At 40.6% G+C, this 17,115-nt stretch overlaps 1 protein-coding gene across 1 annotated transcript in view; it reads right to left on the bottom strand.

Moving 5' to 3' along the window:
- Positions 1-17,115, bottom strand: part of LOC126469950 (cullin-1-like) — a 233,915-nt gene that overhangs the window by 92,399 nt on the left and 124,401 nt on the right. The window contains exon 9 of the mRNA XM_050097360.1: positions 15,264-15,527. Within this exon, the coding sequence (XP_049953317.1) occupies positions 15,264-15,527 (264 nt within the window). The remainder of the gene's footprint in view (positions 1-15,263; positions 15,528-17,115) is intronic.

Genomic DNA, 17,115 nt, shown 5'->3' with positions numbered 1-17,115 from the left:
GTTCCCTTTGTGTGGTTCCAAGAGTGTCAGGATGTCTGTTGTGTTAGCTCTGGACGTATCTTCTAACAGGATTGGAAGGAAGGAAGATTGGGCTTAACGCCCCATCTACAACAAGGTCAGTAGAGATGGAGCACAAGCTCACATTGTGGCAAGGAGATCAGCCATGCCGTTTCAAAGAAACCATCCTGGTTACAGGATTGGAGGTGTGCTCTCTCTCAGATTTGGTTCATCTGATAAGTCTCATTGCTTTTGCCTCAAAAACTCTCAACAAATTGCAGTAAAATTACAATCAACATTATACTGATTGTAAACTTACACCATTTATTGATTGTCTACACTTTGACAATACATGGAGAATTAAAAAAAGGTTTGCATTAATTTTTGTCTTTAATTCCTTCTTTGGGTACTATCTCTGGTATTATTATTTTTAATTACCAGCACCATCACCACCACCTAGAATGATAGTTTCACATAACCAATGACAGGTGGGAAAAGAGGCAGTGTATTTCTACATAGGGGCAACAATGAGTTTTATAATCTTGATTGTAAAATATTTGGTCATTTCTTGAAAATATGTCACTATACCTGAGTTTGTGGTTAGAGTGGGACCTCATAGCGCATCTGAAACTGATGCAAGTGAAATGAGAAGCAATGAAATTTATGATCCTGGTTGTCATAAATATTTTGCTTTTCTTCTGAATATGCAATATCTGAGGTTGATGTTATGGTGGGACCTGAGGGCACAAGTGTTCTTTTCTGAACACATGGTGGATTTTGCATCCATACTAACATGAGAATGTGACAATATTTTCCATAGTCTCATGCTTCCAAACAGATCATCTTCCTACTGTTTTCTTACTGTAAGCAAAGAACCAGCAGCTGACACATTCCCTTTCATTCCCACCATACCGTCACAGTAAGTGTTGACAACATTGCTGCATGAAACATGTAAGTATGCCACTGGTCCCTATCTAGACTTTCAGCATCTCAATCAGAAATGTATACTATTGTTGAGCATTTGTCTGGTTTTGAAGTCCATTCAATTCCAACTACAGATGAAAAGGCAGTTAACTCAGAAAAAGATTTAATTTGCCACAGCTTCATCTGTACATAAGACGACACCTATATTAATCTATTACACAATGCAAAAACATTGACCTCAGCAGCAGTAGTTTAATCTGTGAATGTAAGAGGACCCTATATTTTTCAAATGACAAATTTGGGAAACATGTCGTCTTATAATTGAATAAATATGGTATATCATTGGTGCTGAAGGAGCCAAAGGAAATGTCAATATGGGAAATTAATGAGTGGAGACATCAAATGTTCTAATTGTTACTTTCTCACAAAATCCGTTTAAGCGCTGTTATGCCTCTGTACCCTGATGTATGTCCCTAGACTTGTTTCAAGTGCCAAATCATGGAGAAAATGTTCCAAACATTAGTAAGTGGCATATGGTTTCTGTGCAAGCACTGCTTCCCTCCAGAGTTAAAAGTGTCATGCATAAAGCTCTCTCCCATTTAGATGATGCAAAGTTTGTGCAGTAAATTGAGCACATGTAAGCTTTTGTTGTTGTGGGGGACACCACACTATAGAAGCATTGTTCATATAGGCAGAGAGATGGCCATGTTTGTATGAAGCTGTGGGCTATGCCAGCAGTACTGTGACTAAGGCATGGTCGCCCATGTCAGACAGGCATCAGCAGATAATCAGCAGATACGAATGGGTGTGTGACACATGAAGATTTGTCATTAATGGAGACTTGTGGATGCCAGATGACTTCCCCGACTAATTAACCTTGCACCATATGGGTTTCTTGGGTGTCCATTGAACATATCCCCAATTCTCATGGGACCAAATTGGAGAACACACAGCAAGAAAAAACAATAACTGAGGGACATGATGAATCTTCAAACATCCGAACGTCAGGACTGGAATTGATAGAAGCTGTTTCTGCAAGTGGATAGGATGACAGACTAGACCAAGATCTGGAATCACTCTGCACAAAATACAGTCTGATTTACTGACAGGTTGGAAACAGACAAAAGTACTTGGGCTGAGTATATGGAGTACAGCTTAGACTAAAGTGCACAATATCTCTAGGAAATCCAGCCATGGTATTCTAGGTGGAAATATCTGCTATCAGCACATGCATGGAGGAGAATCTGTGGAGGTGCTACAAAGATCATAGCATCCACATATATTAAGACAGCCAAGCAGCTCTGAAATCTCTATCAGTTGCTGCAACAAGATCAAAGATAGTTGCAGAATAACACAAAGCCCTTGAGAGACTAGATGAAAGCAATAGAGTAAACCTGCTGTGGATTCCTGGTCACTCAAGAATCAGTGATAGTGAACAAGTTGATAGGCTAGCTAGGACAGATATGACAATTCCACAAAACTGGATCAGAAGATAGCACATACGATATTGGACTATGATCAAAAAACGAAAACATGCTAATGATGCCAAAACCATATTTCAAAAGGAATTGTGTAATCCTGGGCTTGAACAGAAGAAACACTAAACTCATGGTAGGATTAATGACAGGCCATGGCAAGGACACAAGGACAGCAAATGAGTATAGAAAAAGAAGCCCCTCTGTGTAGGTTTTGTGGTGAGGGTGATGAAGCTGGGGCACACCTAATCTTCCAGTATGTAGTGTTGGAGATCAAAAGACAGAGAATATCTGGGTCATCAAGTCCTGCAGAAATTGTTACTCTGTGGGGGACACCACACTGTAAAGGTATTGTTCATATAGGCAGAGAGGCGACCAAAGATCTAGTAAAGGGCCTCCTACTACTCTTAAAGGGCACTGGTCACCTTAACTAGAAACTCGCGTAGTGAAACCACACAATGAACCCCAATTTGGAGCAGACAATAGTGGGCTTGGACCACTGTTGTGTTCATCTCCCTACTGAAATCAAATCACACTGAATTATATCAGACCAAATTAATCTTTTGTCTGTATCAATACAGCATCTTTGTAATGGACGGAAGCTTTTGCAGTTATAGAGAAACAAAGAAAGGTAAGCATGGCCTCTGTTTCACAAGATTTACACATGACTGGTGAGTCAGCTAAATCTATGTACCCATTACATCTCATTCCAGTCTATACAATTGACTTCTTTGATTTTAAGGATGCTCCTGAAACACTGTTGTCAATGCTGGCGTGTAAGATCTCGAAATGTTGTACAAATGAAGTTTCTCATACTCATCTGTCTCAAGTAGCAATTAAAAATTCTTACTCTAAAACAGAAGAAAGGAAAAATGCCAGTGTATTCAAAAGAGGAAAGACAATGGAAATTATAAATGTGATGCCATACTTCATCTGAAAGGTCAGCTATGTTTATTAGTTGAAAATTCTTTCTCTATGGCCCAGGGAGTACCAAAGTAAACTTTATAACATCTTATCCCAAGAATGGAGTTGTGTAAGAAACAAAACTGAATACTGAGAGATTTTTTCTTAAATTTACTTTGTTATTCTCTTGTACAAAATTTGCAAGACATGAAAAATGTTTTTTGTTGATAACAGCTCTATTAATTAAAACATTACTGTTGTATTTCAGGGCCTGTATTGTCACAAATTAAACTTAGTGCCTCAGTACTAATGACTCCTGAAACAAAAATTTTCTTATTGGCACTGATACCCACTCAGTTCCCTGATATGGCACATAAAATGTTCTTGATAAATTAATTATTTTTAATTTGTATCAAAATTTTTTGCAGTGAGGTGAGCAGCACAATTTTGTGGTATCCTGGAGGGCAGGGTTTATTGAGTGGTGATAATTCATAAATAACCAGAAAGAGAAAGCAACCACAGCAGTAAGTAACTTTGAGGATATTTCTTGCAAGGGAAGTGACACTTGGGGCAAAAATGAGGTTCAAGACAATAGCAAGAATAAGTATGTCCATTGCCTGACAAAACGTGTGAAGCACCCTGAAGATGAGGAGGAAAGGAAATAAAACTTAATGGGTTGAGAGGGTATATGCTGTTGTTTCAGAGATTAAAAAATCAAGTGAATTTTACAAAGAACATGGCAGTATGACCACACTTATCGATATGACACAGCACCCTCTCTGCCCTGGACACATGAACTGATTCAATTGGGAAGGGTGCCATAAAGCTGCTGTATCTTCTCCTGAGGCCAGCTGGCCCTCAAATGTTGTAACTGGTCCTTGATATCCCAGATACTGGCACTGGGATGAAGTTGATGTCCGAGCTGGTCCCACACATTCTACTGTGGATAGATGTGGGGATCTTGTCAGACACAGGAGTATCTCAACAATGCACAGAACGTTCATAGAGATGTGCCATCTGTGGATGAACATTCTCCTGTTGAAAAAGGCACCATTATATTGTCACATGAAAGATAACACAGATGGTGCAGAATGTCAATGGTGTATTGTTGTGCCATCAGAATTCCCTTAACCACTACCAGCAATGACCTGAAGTCACACCTGATGGCTCCTGACACAGAGACACCAAGAGTAATGCTTCTGTGCCTCTCCCAAACATTGGAAGAATGGGACCTCTCCCTGTCACTGTCCTACTTGTCAACAATGGTCATTCAGAGTAGTGCAGAAATGTGATTCATCACTGAACACAATGTGCTGTCATTCATCAGCAGTCCATGCTTCCCAATCACAGCCCCACTCCAAACATAGCCATTTGTGTTATGCTGTTAAAGGCAGCCTATGCATGGGACAGTGATTCCCAACCAATGGTGCGGAATGACACATAATGTTGCAGAAGAGATCATTACTTGTTCTGGCACTACAGATGCAGATATGAAGGAGCTACAATGTGCTTCGTGCACAGTAAGGCAATCCTCTCTTGTGGTGGACAGATGTTGTCAACTGGTTTGTTGATTCATTGGGGGAGGGGACCAAACAGTGAGTCATTGGTCCCCTGACCTAAGGTGGCAGACGCCAAGGGAGGAATTACACAAACAGCAAACTCCTGTGAAGGGGAAAGGAAAACTGACAAACAAAGAGATAAAAGGAATGTCGAAGCAACAGGAAGAATAAAGAACAAGAGGACGGGGAGTGGGGTAGGGGGAGGGGGAGGGGGGGAGGGTGAGGGGGGGGGGAGAACAGGAAAGCAGGGGTGCCCCAGAGATGCTATGCATGTTGGGACACAAACACTGCCACTGACCCTTTGCAGTGCTCCACACCATTCAAAGATCATCACACAACAGGGACATGATCATCACACAACAGGGACAATGACAGAGGAAGAAGACACAAGAAAAGGGGAAACAAAATGGCACAAAAGACCAGACAAAACTTAGGGAAAAAGGGGGGAGAACCTGGCTGCCCCCATACCCAATGCCAATGCTAACTGAGGTACTTAAAGATGGAAGGACAAATCACTTTCACAAAGAAAACAGGGGATAGATGGAACCAAGCAAGGGTCATCTCCTAACATCCAGGACAAGAAAGGTGGGAAAGCGTGATTAATATGAAGGCCAAAAGGCATAGGCAGTCCAGCAAAATATGGATCACCATGATGGGGTTCCACAACTACAAAGGAGGGGATGGCTCATTGTGGGGTAAAAAACCATGGGTCAACCTAATATGGCTGATACAAAGGCATCAGAGGATGGCAGATTCCTGCTGGCAGAGGTGAAGGAGAGAACACCACGTGGCGGAAGTCTCCTTGATTGTATGAGTTGCAAGAGTTGGTTCATGGTTGAGCAAAAAGGGATTTGACATAAATCCACAAATCTGTCCCCAGAGGGGTCATGGAGCATAGGGGTGGCAGCGGTAGGTCCCTCCCCCCCCCCCCCCCCCTCCCAGTTCCAGCCAGATGATCAGTAAGTTCATTACCTGGGATACCCACATGGTTATGAACCCAAAGGAAATCAACTGCACAAGTTGCAGCGCCAAGATTGGCAGAACGCCGTGGATGGCAAAGACCAAATGGTGGCAGTAAATACATTAAGCGATAACCTGAAGGTCACTCATTGAGTCTGTACATAACAAAACTTAAGTGAGGGAGGACCATATAATAAAGCAGAGGACCTGACAGATCACCATCAGTTCCACAGCGAACACCCAATACATGGCAGGCAAGAGATGGTGTTCCATGCCAACAGAACACACAAAGGTGCATCCCACATGATTGGTAGATTTAGAGCGATCAGAGTAACAAACAATAGCATCCTGAAACTACTGTAATAGTGGGAAGAACGAACAATGGAACACCACTGGAGCTATGGAGGCTTTCAGAGCCTGGAAGAGATCTAACTGAATCCAGAGCCTAGGAATTAACCAGAAGGGGAGGGGTGGGGGGGTTGGAGAGAATGTGGGGAAGAGGGCAAGGAGGGGAGATGGAAATCGCAGTGGAAAGAAGTGGAATCCAACTGGTAAACTCACCTGAGGGTGAGAAGGGGGTCAGTGACAGACTGAAACTGTGAAAAAAATAGAATAGGAAGGGTGAGCAGAGAAGATCAGATGATCATGGCATAGCAAACCAGAGCTGTATGCAATTTTGTCATATGATGACATGATGGAGACTGTGGCTGTTGTTTGAAGACAAATGTTGATGGTGTTAGGACAGCAACCAGCCACAAATTTACTTTGAGTTCCTTTATTCAAAGCAAACCATTACTGGTTTCGAATCATTGTGATTCATCCTCAGACGGTTTACACACTTTCTTTATGATATTTGGTGTGTTTTTATAGATTAATTGTCCTAAAATATAAATAAAACATAACTTATAAACACGCCACACACAGATGGTTGCATTACAGATTTTCGTTGCATGTGACTTACGTGAAACGTCGGTTTCGAGTGTCTGTTTTCATAACATTTGCCCAACCGATGTAAATGCATTCCCACTGCATCCTCGTTGTTGCACATGTAAATAGTTCTCACTGTACACTTTAGATTTGTCGCTGAGATCACTTCAACCAAGCACCACATGTTTTGATACATACAAAGAGCTTACAAACATATGAGTATCACAGATGCTATGATATATCGTAACATTTGACGATGATGTCCTATGTTTGGAAAGGATCATATATTCATTTACAAAACTGTAATGCCTTTTACATTAGTACAGAGACATTGAATTTTTTAGTTGATATTGCTAAATTAATTATAAAGTTTTTTATATATATAATTATAACTGTATAGGTAAAATAGTATATTATTTTATTACATATGGCATCATGAGAATCATAGTAACATATAAATTTGCTACTTGATCTGCAGGTAGGTGTATTAATATTATTTGCTTTGTAGGCTGGAAAGTAATTTTTGGAAATTTTTCAGGAAAGAGGTGTTAGCTAACTCTGTTTGTTCGTTAAGGATATAGTCTGGGGTGCTGTTTTTGTGTGTGTGTATTTCTAATTCTTCTAATATATTCATAGTGGCTCCTTTTTCTGCTAGATGCAAAATTTTTAAGTTGTCCTCAATGTTTCCCACTGAATGGTTTTCTTCAGCAATATGGGCTGCAAATGCTGATTTGTTCAAGTTGCAGCCCATATTGCACAAAAACAGCACCCCAGACTATATCCTTAACGAACAGAGTTAGCTAACACCTCTTTCCTGAAAAATTTCCAAAAATTACTTTCCAGCCTACAAAGCAAATAATGTTAATACACCTACCTGCAGATCAAGTAGCAAATTTATATGTTACTATAATTCTCATGATGCCAAATGTAATAAAATAATATACTATTTTACCTATACAGTTCTAAATATATATATATATAAAACTTTATAATTAATTTAGCAATATCAACTAAAAAATTCAATGTCTCTGTACTAATGTAAAAGGCATTACAGTTTTGTAAATGAATATATGATCCTTTCCAAACATAGGACATCATCGTCAAATGTTACGATATATCATAGCATCTGTGATACTCATATGTCTGTAAGCTCTTTGTATGTATCAAAACATGTGGTGCTTGGTTGAAATGATCTCAGCGACAAATCTAAAGTGTACAGTGAGAACTATTTACATGTGCAACAACGAGGATGCAGTGGGAATGCATTTACATCGGTTGGACGAATGTTATGGAAACAAACACTCGAAACCGACGTTTCACGTAAGTCACATGCAACGAAAATCTGTAATGCAACCATCTGTGTGTGGCGTGTTTATAATTATGTTTTATTTATATTTTAGGACAATTAATCTATAAAAACACACCAAATGTCATAAAGAAAACGTGTAAACCGTCTGAGGATGAATCACAATGATTTGAAACCAGTAACGGTTTCCTTTGAATAAAGGAACTCAAAGTAAATTTGTGGCTGGTTGCTGTCCTAACACCATCAACCAGAGCTGTGATCACCAAACAAAGAGGAGGGATCCCAGCTTCAACCAGGACACTATTGACAGGGCTAGTGCGAAAGACACCAGTGGCTAAATGGATACCACGGTGGTTGACTGGGTGCAAGAGGAGCGGTGTGGAAGGGGCAGCTGATCCATAAATATGACAACCATAGTCAAGATGGGGCAGAAGTAATGGCTGATAATGGCAGAGAAGAGCTGAACGATCTGCACCCCAAGAGGTGTGGGCAAGGATGCAAAGGACACTGAGTTTACGAAAACAACCAACCTTCAGATGGTTGATATGGGGCAACCAAGTAAGCTTGTTGTCAAAAAGAAGACCCAAGAAATGGAAGTGAGGAACCACGGTCAGCTGTTGAGTGTTGAGGTAGAGCTCCAGATCAGGATGGACTGTAGTAATGCAACAGAAATGCACCACTCTCAAATTACAGGGAGATAACAGAAAAATGTGCAAGAGTGTCCGTGCAGAAGTGTGTTGGATGCACCCTGGAGTTGTTGCTCTGCAGAGACCACTGAGAGGGAGCTAATCCAAATACAAAACTCATCCACATACAGAGCATGGGTCAACAATGGTCCGACAGAGGCCACAAGTCTACTAATAGTGATGAGGAAAAGAGGGACACTTAATACGGAGCCCTGGGGAATGCCATTCTCCTAGATCTGCAGAGAGCTGAGAATGGTCTTAACCTGAACTCTGAACAACCAGTGGAACAGAAACTGGTGAATAAAAATTGGGAGTGGGCCCCAAAGACCTCACTCTTGGAGTGTAAGTGGGGTGTGGTGGCACAAAGCTGTGTCGTAGGCCTTATGAAGATTGAAGAACACTGTGACAAGATGGTGATGCTGAGGAAAGGCCTGCCGAACTGTGGTTTCCAATTGAGGCAGATGATTGATTGGACTCTGCCCCTTCCAAAAGCTGCACTTGTAACAAGATAAAAGGTCTCAAGATTCAAGGACCCAACTGAGGCTGTGTCCCATCATCTGTTCACATAAATTTCAGGAGACATGGGTCAGACTGATTGGAATGATTGACTACTAACTATCAAGGGATGGTAGATTCTTGCCAGGCTTAATAACAGGAACCATGATACTGCCTCTCCATTGAGAGGAGAAAATGCCTTGAAGCCAAATATTGTCAAACACCTGGAGGAGATATTGCCATTGAGGACTGATCTGTTGAAGGAATTGGCTACAGATGGAATCAGAGCCAGGTGCTGAAACATGGGAAGATATAAGGGTCACAAGAAGTTGCCAATCGGTAAAAGGTTCACTGTAAGATTCCACATAATGAAGACTAAAACATAATTGGGACACTTCAGCCCACTGTTTCTGGAGGAGGATGGTGGCTGGATAGGAGGCTGATGCTGATGCCATTGCAAAATGGGTCATGAGGTGTTCCGTGAGAACTGATGGATCTATTGTAATGGGACGCGAAATTGAAGTGTCACCCATCCACAAGGATCAGCTCGGTTTGCAGGTAAATGTAAGTTTAATTTAGTGTTTTGTTTATGTATTTGTGATATTTTGTTATGTTTGTAAAATATTTAAAGTTCTGTATTTTTGTTTTGTATGTCTCATGTTTGGAGAGAGCAGCACAACTCGCTGAAACAGCATCTTCACTGCTGGAACCAGAAAGAAAATTGCTGGCCACTAGATGTTGCGGGTCAACGGCCAAAGAGTAGCAGAAGATCCTGTGACCGGGTTGTTGCGTCGAACCTCCAACATTCAAATAAATAAAAATTTGTAATTTTCCATTGTCATGATGTCACAGAATGCATAGTTCATGTTGTATTTTGTTCAGTTCTGTTCTGTCGAATCTGATGTTCACATCTGTATGTAGCATATACGAAGACAATAAAACAGTGTATGCTCTAAAGCTTAAATACGTGTTCGAGAATTATTTATGAAGAGTTATATTGAGGAAGAATTATTACTGAATTTTTCCAAGATATTAATTTTCAGAAGAGTTTGATTTCGATTTTGAATCTTAAAGGTTTTACAGTCTGATTTTAATATGGGAAAAATAAGATAACTTGCAAGAATATAATTTCCAGGAAGAAACAAACGACATCTAAATTTCAAAAGTTTGCGCAAACCATTTGAATTGAGTGATGTAATTTTGTACAAACGACTCAACTGAAGGTGTTTTAATTACAGTTTCGTTCAAGAAACTTTCCTAGAGAACTTTAAAAGAATTTAAATAATTTTTTTAAGTGTTTTGTAAATGACATAGGTGACGAAGTCTGCACATGGTCATATTTCAAACAAAAATCATTGAGTCATATGCGTCCTAACACTAGACTATACAAAAGCCACCTGGAAGGGCAAGGCCGAGAACAGAAGACTGCCACTGGCAACTTTGCAGAGTGCAGAGTGTAGCCCACAAGGAGACAGAAAGAACTAGGGAGGAGACAAAACATTCCAAACACATCTGCTTGCACTGTATGATTAAGTAACAGGCTTTGGCACATAGGTGTTTGAAGGTAATAAGAAGAGCAGAGGATGGGTACTGCTTAAGGTGTTGCAAAAAGTGACAGCGATCATGGATGGTAGTGGCAACGGCTGTGCTTCACCACGGAATTGGCTGGTGGTGAACGGGGCCCATCAAATGGCGAGTGGTGAAAATTATCTTATCAGACAGATCACAAATGACTTCATCAATACAATCTGACAAAGAAGGTGTAAACACTATGGAAAGACCAGCATAGTAATTTGGCTTTCGGGAGGTGAGAAGGGAATGAGAGGATCAAGGGGAAGTGCTCACTACTGCAGAAGTCATAGTGGGGAAATTGGTGTAAGTAACGAAGAAAGGGAGGGGCAATGATCGAAAGATCAATGGCAGAGAAAGTGCCATACATAGCACTAAAATGAGAACAGGAACCTTCATTAAGAAGGCATAAGTCATGGTCCACAAGAAATTGGTCAATGAGGAGCTCCTAACTAGATGAAAAAGCACTGCCACACAAAGGGTGATGGGCATGAAGATCCCCAAGGATGAGGAAGGAACTGGGGTGCAGGGGAGTTGCTGATGCAGGGCAGTTTGGGCAGCAGGTGTAGATGGCCTGTCAGGAGGGAGATTGAGATTGCAAACCATGACCACAGGGCCCAAGTGGGCGCAGGTGACAATTGCTTCCAATGTGATATGACAGGGGATCCATGCACTAATAATGTTCTTACAGACCAATGTGCAAACACCACCGAAATCCCTCAATGGGCCGACCCAGTTCTGACAGAACACATGGAACCCACGAAGGATTAGTGAGTGAGCATCAGTAAAATGAGATTCCTGGAGAATGACACAAGTTGACGAGTAAAAGGAAATTGGGGACTGCAACTCTGGTAAGTGATGGTAGTGTCTACTACAGTTCCATTGAATAAGCATGGAATGGGGATCCAAATGGGAGATGACTGAGCTGGAGCCAATCACGCCGCCAAGTCACCATCCACCACCAATGTGGCTGGGGTGATATCCATAAATGAGAGCTCAGGTTCAGGTTTCAAGGGGGGCTGTCATCTTCTTCTCTTTCATAGGTCAATGAGGGCAGGGCACAGAGAGAGAGAGAGAGAGAGAGAGAGAGAGAGAGAGAGCAAAGCTTCTGCAAGATCCAGAACTGAGAGAGAGTGTGTGGCTTTTGGGCACACAGACTGTGGGTTTCATGGTTGAATTATGTCTCTTACCGGGGATACATTGGGAGGAGGGCCCACGAGGAAGCCCCATCACCAGAGGATGTCAAAGTAGAGGGACACTTCTCTGGCTGGAGAGGGGTAGTGGCACCTGGAGGGGAGAATATCAGAACTGCTGGGGAGAGGGAGAGAAGAGGGGAGCAGGACTGGGTTAAGGAGGAGGGAGGAAGGAGGAAAGGGAAAGATATAAAAGAGGCAAAGTTAAATGTGTCCAACACAGGGGTGAAGACGATCATATTTATGATGAGCCAGTGTAGGATAAACAATCAAGGGACTCATACTCCTGTATCTTCTTTTCCTTCATAAAAACCAGAAAATCTGGTGAGCATGGAAAGTGGCACTCACAACGATAGATACATACAAGTGGCAGAACACAGGGGCTCCCCTCATAGAGTGGGTTTTCACATTCCCCACAGGAAGACGTGTGCCCAAAATACAAACATTGAAAACACCTCATGGATGGTGATACATACATACAACCTTGGCCTTCTTCAGAATGGTATCTCCATCAAATGCCACAAGAAAGGTGCCAGTGTTGATGCAATTGTCCTTATGGCCTTTCTGAACACGTTGAACAAAATGAATGTCCGTTGTTTCAGATTGCCCCCAAGTTTCTCATCAGTTTGAAGGATGACATCCCTATGAAAAATGACTCCCTGAACAATATTCAAAGACTGGTGAGGAAAAATGGACAGCACAAAGTGCTGCAGATTGGACAGCAGAAGAAATTTTGATCAACAGTGAACTGGATTGCATCTTACTAAAAGACTCCACTTCACCCAACTTGCCTTCAATATTTCCAGCAAAACATAATGGTTTGGTGGCAGTGAAAGTGTTGCCATCAGTCCTAGTGCAGACCAGGTAGCATTGAATGTGTTTCACCCCAAGCCAGTGAGCCTGGCCCTCCACCCAGAATGTAGCCAGGGAAGGGGAGACCGCAGAGCCATAAGCAGCAGCATTAAATCATTCATTACAAACCGAAGACACAACTGTAGAAGAACGGCCAATTTTTTTAAGCTTAATGTGTTTTATGTGCAAAGCATCCTCCCTGATACCATCCACTCCAATCATGGGCTCTCCCCACAGGTGACATCCAGCCACCTGGCATGGCAGCTGTTGCCGGGAATTGCAATGCTCCAGAATGACAAGCAGCCACTTCTAGGCATGAACAGGTACCAGAAGTGTGATCTCTGTGTTGTTAGGAGGCTCAGCCAGATGGTACACAATAGCCCGAACTAGTGGGGCAGGGGCAGGTGCTATGGTGGGGAAGGAAGAGGGAAATGGGAAGGCAGAAGAATCCATGCTATAGATGCTAGGGAGGGAGTTCTTCCCCAAATAGCTCACACTACGGAGAGGATATGTAGAAATGGAGGTCAAACCCCAAATAGAGACCAAAAAGATCAAAAAGGAAAGATGAAAAAGAAAAAGCAAGGGAATAAAAACTGGAAGGAATATAAGAAACAAGTTGGATACCCATGTCAACATAAGTAAGAACACAGAGAGTGGGGAAGGAGGGGGCAGAGGGGAAGGAGCAAGGACAGGGATGGAGGGCCACAGGGAAGGAAATACAGCCTGGGAAGGAAGAATGAGCTGCTATAGTTCAGAGACCCATGCACACCACACATGAACTCATGAAAGAGACGTGAGCCCCCTAGGGGGTGTTGTTGATTGGTGATTTGATGACAAGTTTGCCTACTCTTATCTTTCCACCCAATCAAACACTAGACCACTGCCATATCTGAATGCCATACAAAACTGGATATTGCATAATTGGACCAGCAGACCAAATGGACACCCACAATGTGATCCCTTTCAAACTCTGTCAGGTGCTGACACACTGTCCTATAGGGTTATGCAACATCTCTGCGTCCTTCACAGTGATCTCTCAAAATTTGATGTTCACACCCTATGATTTCTGCTAACAATGCTAAACATGAACACCAGTAATGTACTCAGGTGTCCATTCTCCCTGTCGCAGAGAATTGCACTACAATCATTTACATATGCACCAATACTATGTATGTGTACAAAGTTGCACTGACATCTGATGATGTCTTATGTCTTCTGGGCACTCACTTTTTTAGTTAGGCAGAGACAGAGAGAGAGAGAGAGAGTGAGAGAGAGAGATAGAGTATATGTGTGTGTGGGGGGGGGGGGGGGGGGGTGCACACACATGCACCTGTGTGCATGCTTGTTATAAGCTGCTGGAAGACAATTCTGCTGGCAGCTTAATTATTTACTTCCTATCACATCTCTGATTTTCTGCCTAGTAGCAAAAGCAAACCAGACAACTGTTACTACAGTCACATACATGAGAAAAACTACCTGCTGATAGTGTGTGCCTGACACAGTCTCATGAGTACTATGTTGATTCATGTAACTGGGATGTCCCCAGATATAGTAATTGCCTGTCAGCAATGTAGCTCAGTGCAAGATTGGCAAGACATGCCATTTCAGTGCATTTGATTGTTGCAAGATTTTACTGGTACTGAGCTTTTCACATTTTGAAGCATCAATAATGTTAAGTGTGTATGTCAGTTCTGGCAAAATGACAGTGACCACAGCACCAGATGTGCCGTTGTGTAACAGATCAGTTATCATTTCTGTACTGGAAAACAACAATCAATTAGCAGCCATACTGTCCAGAACCATCTTGTGCTATGACATACAGAAGCCACCTTCCCACACAAATATTCCTACTGATTGCATGTCACAGAGTACAGAGATAAACATGGAAGCAGAAACAGCACCAATGAACTGTTGAAGCCTGGAGGAAGGACCCCTGGCCTGATGAATGGCAGTACATGCTGGTACACTCGGGTGACACAGACAGACTGACAACATTGACTTCTGTTACAGGTGCTCACAAAACTGTATGGAAACATAATTTACATACATGTATGGTGTATGAGGATAAAGACTGGTTGTGTGTCAAAACAGTAATGAATTATTTACCTATGAAATAAATAAGAGGGATTATTTTCCTGCTACCTGCACATCTATATCTCCTTGTAATTTTTAATCGTTTACTGGGGATAAAGGTAAATATAAAAATTGGTTTCTCACTGTTTATAAGACAAAAATAACTTTGTGACTTGAGGAGTGGACTTACAATATCCATTTTCAAAAACTAGGTAATTGACTGACTTGTTCTAGATAATCAATATACTGAAGCCTACATTCAGTAATTGCAAAATTCCAGTTTGTAAAGTCTTTTCTTACATCTTTCCATGAATGAACATTAAATAATACTGCATATCACGTACAGCTTGATTGAGTGTATCCTCAAGTTCAGCTTCTTCAGGGTCATTGCTGCTCTTTTTTAGCACTAAATCACAATATTTTGCAAGTAGTTCTGATGACTTGGATGAAGTGTTTGCTAGCCTTGTCACATCATTTCCATTGATAAATCTTTTACAGGCTTTGTCAAGAGCATTAACAAATCCCGCATCATTATTAAAAGCTGTCATAACCAAGGCATTATGTTTATTACGAACTTCCAGTATAGTGTCCACATAAAGTTTCGGATCCTGAAACAAATATTTCACATGATTATGCACAGAAATGTTAATAAACTACTGTTAAATTTCTCGGGAATGGCAATACACTAAAGTCTCAGGATTATGTTGCATACCATTAAAATAGGTATTTGATTAATTTAGTGGTAAAATAATAAAATGTTTTATTTACTATTTTGGTCAAATAAGCTTTGTAATATATTAAGGTACTAACATTGTTATTTCTATCTTCTCAGCAATATTTTCTGATTCATAAAAAAGCAGACAATGGTAACAGATCACCAACCCATGTCATTAACACTAGTATTTATTTAAAAAAAAACTGTAGGAAGACATGTACATTTTGTACACAAAAACATCATCAGTGGCAAAGAATTTGAATATTGATGAAGGCTGTCAACTGAACAGTCTATATGAATATTGTTCACGATGTATTATTATCAACAGATAATAAATGATTAATACTGGTAATTTTTCATAACTCAGTGAAGACTTTTAACACTGAGTACCATATTATTCTCACTCAATGAAACCTGGTCTGCCCCTGGGTTCTATATTTGGTTCTCTGTTATTTTTCACATACATTAATTATCTTTCATTTGCAATGTCACAAGATAAAATGTTGTCATTTTTGCAGATGACATTTACATGAATAAAAAACAGTAACACATGTCTTAGTAAAAAAAAACAGCCAGTGAAAAATACAAAAATATCAACAGGTGGTTCAAGGCAAACAATGCCAGTTTTCATAAGGCTCAGTACATGTTATTCTGTACTTGTTATAAAACAACCCCAACTATAGTCTACTCATGATCAAAGTACAAGAAGTTAATAGTGTTCTGTTTTTGGGAGACTACAAGCAGACTACAACAAGAATTAAGAAATCCTCAACCTACACTTAATGAAGTGCCTTATTTCATTTATATTTGTAGTACAGATGATTACAGTTACAGATAATTTAAAAATGCAAAATTTATTTAGCACATTTCACAAAATCATTTCTTGGGAAACCTTTTCAGACTAAAAAAGAACATTGTAAGAATTACATTGTCTGTTAGTCCTCAACTACCCTATAAAACACATCTTCAGTAAACCCTTGTGATTTTGAAAACTTATTGTGTAGAAAGAAAGCATTCAAACAAACTCAACCTGCACAAGAAATAACACTGGGATTCACAGCATGACACATGTGAGCTACAAATGGGTATAAACATAACTAGAAACACACTTAATAAAATGTTTTGTGCTATTATGCCGTGCTCGAATGGATTCACATTTAAACCCAATGTTTCATCCCCGTCTGTGGAGGACATTTACCTGACACAGTACAACATATATTATTAATGACATTATTATTATTATTATTATTGTTATTGTTATTATGTAATACTCATTAATAATAATATAAAACTGCATGTACTACAAATCTTTGATATATCCGGTGGTTTTGTTCATATACTGTATATAATTATGGACTGAGCAATAACTTTTCAGCAGTGAACTACTACACCGATATACAGTATTTATCCATTCGTGTGAGGAAAATGTAAAGTTATTGGGAGAAAAGAAGGAATGAGGATGAAAGTTTAATGCTCATCAA

This window comes from Schistocerca serialis, chromosome 3, assembly GCF_023864345.2.
Source record: "Schistocerca serialis cubense isolate TAMUIC-IGC-003099 chromosome 3, iqSchSeri2.2, whole genome shotgun sequence".
Lineage (NCBI taxonomy): Eukaryota > Metazoa > Arthropoda > Insecta > Orthoptera > Acrididae > Schistocerca > Schistocerca serialis.
This window is presented reverse-complemented; position numbering and strand designations above follow the sequence as displayed.